Source organism: Lates calcarifer, linkage group LG1, assembly GCF_001640805.2.
Source record: "Lates calcarifer isolate ASB-BC8 linkage group LG1, TLL_Latcal_v3, whole genome shotgun sequence".
Taxonomy (NCBI): Eukaryota; Metazoa; Chordata; class Actinopteri; family Centropomidae; genus Lates; species Lates calcarifer.
In genome coordinates, this window is record NC_066833.1 from 20,060,691 (window position 1) to 20,069,485 (window position 8,795).

General features: G+C 41.4%; 1 protein-coding gene across 1 annotated transcript; it reads left to right on the top strand.

The window, feature by feature from the left end:
- Positions 1–473: 473 nt before the first annotated feature.
- Positions 474–8,716, top strand: nme9 (NME/NM23 family member 9). The gene is made up of 17 exons (XM_051071861.1): positions 474–648; positions 767–824; positions 1,099–1,202; positions 1,352–1,423; positions 1,911–2,027; positions 2,334–2,418; positions 2,537–2,619; positions 2,721–2,813; positions 3,849–4,003; positions 4,319–4,515; positions 4,771–4,915; positions 4,995–5,102; positions 5,479–5,630; positions 5,741–5,885; positions 6,713–6,960; positions 7,171–7,260; positions 8,165–8,716. Exons 1-17 carry the CDS (start codon positions 616–618, stop codon positions 8,233–8,235), a joined length of 1,956 nt encoding a protein of 651 aa, XP_050927818.1. The 5' UTR covers positions 474–615; the 3' UTR covers positions 8,236–8,716.
- The last annotated feature ends 79 nt before the right edge of the window (positions 8,717–8,795 follow it).

Consider the following 8,795-nt stretch of genomic DNA (forward strand, 5'->3'; position numbering starts at 1 on the left):
TATCAGCCACTGGGACCTTGGGACCCCACTTGGGGTTGGTGTGATATTGGGTGGCTTTGACTTGAACAGCTTTTCTTCTCCTTTGCTGTCTTGAGTCATTTTTTTAAATGCTAACGAATAAACAAAAATAAATAATAGCGCCCTTGAGATTTATAGCAATATATCCCTACGGCGGTAAAATGAACGAATAGATGCAACAATATCAAACAGGTGCAGGTAAAGTTTTGTTTCCTGTACATCAGTTGCAGTATGCCCGTTAGGGGGCAGGTGACACAGAGAGTAGAAAAACAGGCTCTAGCTCCCACTCTTAGCTAATTGTGACATGTGTATTAAACCAGTCTAACTGTGCAGCAAACAGAAAATACGACCTTCCTCGGCATTAATTAACAGCGACATAACATCCTGCCATCGGTTAAGTCATGGCTCCAGAAAGCGGAAGGCACCGTTGCTTAGCAACCAAAGGGGCAAACACGCGCGAGCACCATCTGAGGAGGTCCACTAAGTGACACCAACTCGGATTATTAGCATTTCAGCTAATTAAGTTTATCTTTGGGACTTCGCGTGGTGCTCGGCAGCTCTTTTAGATATATCTGTTTAATTTGACCAACTAATTAAATGGCAGGCAAGAAGAAAGAAGCGAGTCTGCAGGTCAGGCATCACAGACAGAATTTAGTGCACAGTTGACAACGGTTTGTCGTATGTCTTTATGTTTTAAGATGCCTTTATGAAGCCCCGAGGTAATATTTATTTGAATTTTCTTGTCCAGGTGTCTGTCACAAATCAAGAACAGTGGGAGGAGATGCTTGCAACCAAAGGTTTAACGGGTAAGAGATATTATATGAGTTACGTGAACACTTAACATTACAACAATAAGCAACTGTCCACTACTATTGTAACTTGTCTCTGACATTGTGATGGTAATTTATTGTATGCTGCTGCCCCACTGTGTTCACTAGGATAACTGCAGATCGAATGCTCGTACTGGTCTGCCATTCCTCCTCTCTCCCCCTTTATCCTCCTCTCTCTCTCTCTCACTCTCACTCTCTCTCTCTCTCTCTCTCACACACACACACACACACACACTGTCTCTTCTTCTAGTTGTAGATGTACACCAGCAGTGGTGTGGTCCCTGTCGAGCTGTGGTTAGTCTGCTACGAAAAATAAAGAACGAACTGGGTGATGACCTGTTACATTTTGCCACAGTAAGCCCCCAGTGATTTTAAACCTGAAGAATTTAAATTGAAACCAAGATTTGTGAGGAAGCAACCCCCTAACTCTGTGTGTGTGTGTGTGTGTGTGTGTGTGTGTGTGTGTGTCTGTCTGTCTGTCTGTCTGTGTCTGTGTGGTACAGGCCGAGGCAGACAGCATTGATTCTTTGGAGAAATATCAAGGGAAATGTGAGCCCACCTTCCTCTTCTATGGGGTAAGTGTGTGCGTATATGTTGTATGAGCATGCAGGTTTGTACAGTAAATGTGTGCTCTAGGAGCCAGTAAATATTTTATCAGTACACGATTCATACAACAAAATTACACTGTAAATTGTTGGCTGCAATATAAAGTGTTATTTCTAAATGGATGTGTTTATTGTTTGCATACATTTGCTTTTCCTTTTCATCCTGACTGTATAATTCTCTGAGGCGCTAATGATGTAGGCCAAGAAACAGGGCCACCTAGAGCAATGATCTCTCTCATGGTGATGCAATTTTCTACACATTGTTTTATTTTTTCTATTAACTCTTTAATATTAGCATTGTGCTTTTTGTATCTTTTTGTTTTTGCAGACTCATTTGGGTTTTTTATATTTTTGTAGATTGCTTACATGGGCATCTGTAATCAAAGCTTGTCTGTATCTCACTGTATTTTTAAAAAAATGGTTACAACATAAGACGGTCTGTTTGTTGAATGAACAGGGAGGGGAGCTGGTGGCTGTGCTACGAGGTGCCAACGCTCCTCTGCTTCAGAGGATGATTGTAGAGGAACTGGCCAAGGAGAAGCTGGTCCTGGAGCAAGGTGGTGAACGCAAAGTGGTGAGCACTAAGGCACACACACATATTCACATATACTTATCCATGCACACACTATTCTAGAGCTGAAACAATAGACTTTTTTTTTTCCACAGCAAACATTTTTGACTTGTCATAGTACTGTATAAAAAGCATGAGTGTTAATAACATTAACAATAACTCTTCTAATTCCAGTCATGTATCACAGCATTAAATTGTCCAATGAGTATGATTCAAAAAAGGTGACTGATGTAGTTTAAATAAAGTGTACTGTAAATAAACTGAGGGGAAAATAATTATAATTTTATTTGGTTTTGTTATATCTGTCAGGTTAAAGACGATGGTCTGGTGAATGATGAGAAGAAAGACGAAGAGGGGGCACCTCAGCAGTCAGAAAATGAAAAAAGCCTGACTGGTACTATAGAAATAATCCATTTTTAAAATTTATTCTTGTTACCGGTGATTCTGTTTACCATTTTGAATTTTATCAGCACCCCTGATCATCTCTCACTCACTGCTCCCCTCTCCTGTAGTTCCTGCAAGTAAATCCTACACAGTTGCCATCATCAAACCAGATGCTGTTGCTCACGGCAAGGCAAATGAGATAATTATGAAGGTACACAGAGACTATCACTGCTCACATTCTGAGAAGACAAGATTGTCTCAAGCCTTCCTGCTGACATTATTTCATTATGCTGACATTATTCTCCCGGCAAGATCCAAGATGCAGGGTTTGAAATCCTGGCCCAGGAGGAGCGTACACTGACTGAGGTTGAGGCTCGAGATTTTTACCAACACAAAGCAGCAGAGGTATGGTATAATAAATTGAATAGAAAAGAATATTATATAATAATAGCAGAGATATATGTGCTATATCTGCATAAGATATTATATATATATATATATAATGTAGATATGTCAAAACAGTACAGAGACTAGCAGACCAGTCATACTGCTGATGGGTTCAGTGGATGTTGGGAAGTGAAGTTAGTCTGGGGAATTTGAATTCTGAGTCAACATACTAATGTGAGACCAGTGCAAAAATGATTTCATTTAGTTTGCAATACATCATATATCCATCTGCATCTCTGCACTGGGCTCAAAATAGAGCTGCTGTGTAAGCAGCTTTTTTTTTTTTTTTTTTTTTTGTGCTTATTGTGCTCTTTGTGAGACTACATGATTCAGAAATACAAAATGCTGTATGTGGTGTGAGGTAAAGCAGTTATGGTTATTAAATTATTAATATGTAAATGGCATATAGTGTAGAATATTTGTTATATCTGCCTTTTATGAAATAATTTATACTCCTTATATACAATATATACATCCATCCATCCATTAGCTTCAGGGTTGTGGGGAGGCTGGAGCCAATCCCAGCCAACACTGGGAGAGAGGCGGGGTACACCCGGACAGGCTGCCAGTCTATTACAGGGCTGACATATAGAGACAAACAACCATTCACACTCGCATTCACACCTTCAGGCAATTTAGAGTCACCAATTAACCTAACCTGCATGTCTCTGGACTGTGGGAGGAAGCCAGAGTACCCGGGGAGATGCAACATGCAAACTCCTCATAGAAGCACCCTGGCAGAACCGTGAAGAGACAGTGCAAACCATTGCACCACCATGCCACCCTCACAGTATATACTGAACTGTAGTAGTGCATCCCTATTTACTGAATAATTCATATTATTAAAATGTAGTAAAACCCAGACCTTGAATCTGAAGCACGTACTGACGTACTGTAAAAGGAACTGCTCCTAGTTGTATGTGTTCATTACATTAACACACCGTCTGCTCTTGTCTCTGTATGTGCTTGTGTGTATGTGATGGTTGTTCGTAGGCTTACTTTGAGGACTTGGTGCAGTTCATGTCCAGTGGTCCCTCCCATATTCTGGTACTGTCTCAGGTAGAGGGCTCTGCCAATGCTGTACCAGCATGGCGTGAGTTCATTGGCCCAGCAGACATAGAGGAAGCCAGAAGAGAAAAGCCAGAAAGGTTAGTTACTGGAAATTATACATATGTTCCATGTAGAAAAAGAGTTGTGAAATCAACATAATTAAAAAATGATATGATGAAATTATCATTCCTATGTCTTTGTAAAAGCAAACATTTGTTTGTAAAGACATTTATTCATGCATCGTTGATTGCAACAGTGTGAAACAATCTGAGTCTACAGTCTGGAAAAGAGAATGAACAGCACATTCTCGCCCGCTCCATCAGACACACCCAAACATTATGCTTCTCTCTGGTTGAGCACCAGCAGAGCAACCATCTGCTCTCCTCTCCTTTCTCCCCCTTGGCTTCCTGCAGCTTGCGGGCACAATACGGCACACAGACACTGTTCAACGCAGTGCACGGTAGTGAGGACAGCGACCAGGCCAGCAGGGAGCTTGCCTTCTTCTTCCCCAACTTTAGGATGGCCTCAGTAATGGAGCAGGATGGCGAGGAAGAGCATGTGGAGAGGACACTGGCTCTTATCCGGCCTGACGTTGCCAGAGAGAACAGAGGTAGGGCCTGTGCCAAACACATAAGCACAAGTGTGCACATGTGCGAGTACAGATACACAAAAATGTGGTTTATGTTATCATAGCAGGACTGCTCCTTGATTTCTTCACCTAACATGTTGAATGACACAGGTGCAGTTGCATATTTGTTAATGTTTTACTGTAGAAAAGTTTATCACCCTTTGATGATATAATATAGCAGCTATTTATATTAATTTTGTAAATTACATAGTTTATATATAATCTGTCATTCTGCAGAAGACATCCTGGCCCAAATCCACCAGTCAGGTTTCTCAGTGGCCCTCCAAAGAGAGGTGATCTTAACAGAGGAGCAGGTCAGACAGTTTTACTTCCAACATGTTGAGGAGGATTACTTCCCTGCACTGCTAAGAAGCATGACCAGGTAACTTACACAAGCTCTAAAAATGTAAAGAGTTGTATGCTATTGGAAAAGATTATTCAACGTGTGTGTGTGTTGACAGTGGGCCAGTGCTAGCTTTGGCTCTGGCTAGAACAGGGGCTGTCCATTACTGGAAGAATATCCTTGGTCCCTCTGACGTTAATAAAGCCAAAGAAGAGAGTCCTGACTGGTGAGTTATGTGTGGTTCTATTCATTCACACAATGAAATGAGTCCAGAGAGGTCACTGTGATACAATTACCAAAAGAATAGCATTAGGGTTTTCAATGCTAATCTGTCTGACAGCTTGTTCAAATGAACTTTCATGCTACACTTTAAACCCCTCTTTTTAACCTTGTCAGATTTTCCATATTATTACACACAATTGTGTGATTAAAGAGAAGAAAGACTTACCTTCTTGCTCTGATAGTCAACAGTCACACAGGAAGAAATAAGCTAGACAGCACTTCATTCTCAGAACAGCGGGACAGGGCCTATACAAAGTTGAATTTCTATCTCCACCTCAGTCATACCTGTAATTCTGGCTTTTGTAACCCTCATCACTCAGTCTAAGAGCCAAGTTTGCTGTGGAGAATGAGCCCATTAACCAGCTACATGGCAGTGCAAGCCATGAAGAGGCAGAGAGAGAGATCAACTTCTTCTTCCCTAAACAGCGGACGCTGGCAGTGATCAAACCTGATGCCATGGAGGAACACAGAGGTCCTTTCTGGTTATTCAGAACAATATCGAAATGTTAGAATAAACTTTTCTTTGTATAGATGCACAGATAATGATATATCTTATAACATTTCTTCTATTTCCTCTATCAGAGAAGATTTTGGAGGAAATCCATGCCAGCGGTTTCTCTGTAACACAGCTGAAGGAGACAGTGCTGTCAAGGGAAATGGCGGAGGAGTTTTACAAAGAGCACAGGGAGAAGCCTTTCTTCAGCCAGCTGGTGGAATTCATGTGTCGGTTAGTGTGTCCCCGCGCGCAGCCACAGGACTAGGGCAAAGTGGCCGCAGCAGACCAGCTCTCATCCCTGTTGCCGCTGCAAGTTTTATCAGCACTTTTAACAGTAATCTTAGCAGCTTAGAATCAAGGCAGCCTCGGGCAAGTGGCTAGGAAGTCCATCTCAATTTCATTCTTTGTTCCACCGCAAATCTAGATTTTAGAGCTATCTTCCGCTCCGATTAGCCCCTTCACTTGGTTGTTACACAACTGCTCGGACACAGTGGGCAGAGAGATGGGTGCAGCTGGGCACTTCAGCCAGGGAAACCACCTTTCCTGTCACTATGCCTCAATATCAGCTCAGGTTTTGCCTTAATAGTACTTTTTAAAAGTATTTTCAGGTATTTTCTGCTTTTATTAGAGAGTAAGAGATGACAGGAAATAAGAGGAGAGAGAAACAGGAAGTGACATGCAACAAAGGTCCCCAGCTAGACACAGACCAGGGACATTGCAGGTTGCCGTTCATAGTCGAACTCGTCCACTTGGCCACGAAAGAACTCCTGTTGCAGTTGTATATTTTGACCGTCACAGAATATATTTCATGTTTGTTTTCTTAGCTAAGGAAGTACTTTATCTCTTACAGTGTATTTAAAATATCTCCTAGAAAACACTGATGTGGTGTTGCAGAGTTGTACTTAAGGTGTGTAATGTAGTCTGGTGTAGTCATTTTCAATGTGAAGCAGGTCATAGCTGCATGTTAAAATATAGCAGATTGTTTAATTGTTTAATTAACATTTATGTTACTCAAAATTCTGTCTGTTATATGAACATACCGTCATTGTTTGTTTCAGGGGGCTGTGCATGATGCTTGTCCTGACTAAGGAAAATGCAGTGGAAGAGTGGAGGGCCATGATGGGTCCTACAGACCCTGACCAAGCTAAGACAACATCCCCAAATTCTCTGAGGGCCCGCTTTGCCTCTGACATCCTCCACAACTCAGTCCACGGTGCCTCAAATGAGCAACACGCAGAGGAGAAGATCCGTTTTATCTTCGGTGACATCTGCTCAGATGCAGAGCTCACCGGTGATGGACAGACAGGTAATTATATGATGTGTGTGACAGTTTTTCCCATCTGTCACACTATCAGGTTTCTCATAAATAACAATTTTGTCCTGATATTTTAGATGTTTTTGTTGGCATTTATACCCTGTTCCTGCTAGAAATTATATTTCATCCAGCCACATTTTTATGACTGAAATGACAAATTCTCTACTCTTTCAGCTGAAATTAAAAATAATTTTCTCTCAGCAAAAGAGCCAGACAGTTCTGCAGATGAAAACACGGGAATGTCAAGATCTTCAACTGAGGAAATGTCTGATAACCATCAACAACACGAAGGTATGTAATGGATAAGAAGAAAGGGTTTCACTAATAGATTAGCTATCTTAATTAAAGGCCATGATCCTTCAAAGTGTGAATATCAAGAAATATAGTCAGGCTCCTGTTCAAAAGTGCATTAAGACATACAGAGCCCCTTTGCCCCCCCACCCCCCAAAGTATCCAACAATCAATTGTACACCAGTTACTTTGAACACAGACAGTCCTCATCAGTTGGGTACGGTGCTGGTCATCAGTCACCTGTTTAGCCTCTGCAAGTTGTAAATAATATAGACCTGGTATAAACTCCACCACTGCATGTTGTTAATCACAGCACATTACAGAATAATCAGTTAGCTATATGAATAGAGTCACCTCCCCCAGGTTTGATGTTGTTTTACTTTTGCCTAAAAACACCACTACTTTTGATATTTCTCACACTGAATTTTAATTAGGGAAGGAGACGCAGGTTTGGCCAGACCCTCTCTGTGGGTGGCATCTTTCAGGGGATTCATCACCTGAATAGGGACACAGGAATTACTGCAGTATGTTCTGGGAATTCAGAGTAGCTAGCAAGAAGAGGTGGTTCTCCCGATTAAAAGAAAACTGGTGTCACTTGTCTTCATAATGTCACCGACAGCAGCAGGAATGAAGATGTAATCCTCTCTTAGTCTCTTGGTCTAGAGTGAAGTCAATCTTGACCAGCTGCACTGTGACTGCCAAATTCAATGCAAATGTGCAGTTACTTCTCGTGACCCCATTTTGTTGGAAGTATAAATAGGCTTAGGAGACAAAATGCTGCACCTGTGCAGCATTTCAACTGTTCAACATAACTAGTACTTTTATTGGTTGCGCGACCTGCAGGAGCTGTCTTTATTTTCATTCATAAGAGCTGATCTAATCATCATCCTCCTTTGTTATGCAGGTGACCCACAAAGTTTGAATCCTTGCAGTCCACAGACCGGAGAGAGTGATGATCTGGAGCGTTCAAACTGAATCAGCTCACCTTGTATTCATGGATTTTTCCACAATATGTAATTTTAGGAATCATGAAATAAACAAGATAAATATATCTCACATTTCCACCATCACAAGGTGGTATTTGGAGACCATGTATTCCTCAGCCAGTGAAAAGGAGAACCTGTAGACAGGGGGCTGAGTTCTTTTTGGTAGTTCACAATATAAAGGCTGTTTTTGGTAGCAACTACAGCTGTAGGGTACATGACTAAGAGCAGGATCAAACCATCACCAAAAGGCAGCCAATAATTTCAGTGTTCACAGGAGACTTTGATGAAATCAGAGAGCAACATGACCAAATTGTCAATATCAGTGAACTCCTACCACGCTCTGACAATATCAAATATTCATAAGATATTTTTCCCATTTTTCTTGCATGGGAGTAGGGGGTAGTTTAACAATTGAGGATTCTAGTTAAATGAGCGGCGCAAATGTTGAGAAGAACCAGACAGTTCAGGTTCTTCAGGTTAACTGAGTAATTGCTTTAGGAAACTTGAAAATTATATCTAGTCACCACAGTAAGCAGTCAGGTTCAGGTT

Excerpts from the sequence above, each read along its gene's own strand:
- nme9 (XM_051071861.1), top strand. The coding sequence starts at position 616 with ATGGCAGGCAAGAAGAAAGAAGCGAGTCTGCAG. Across the intron at positions 1,203-1,351 it reads ACCTGTTACATTTTGCCACA|GCCGAGGCAGACAGCATTGA; the intron begins GTAAGCCCCCAG and ends TGTGTGGTACAG. Across the intron at positions 2,620-2,720 it reads CAAATGAGATAATTATGAAG|ATCCAAGATGCAGGGTTTGA; the intron begins GTACACAGAGAC and ends TCTCCCGGCAAG.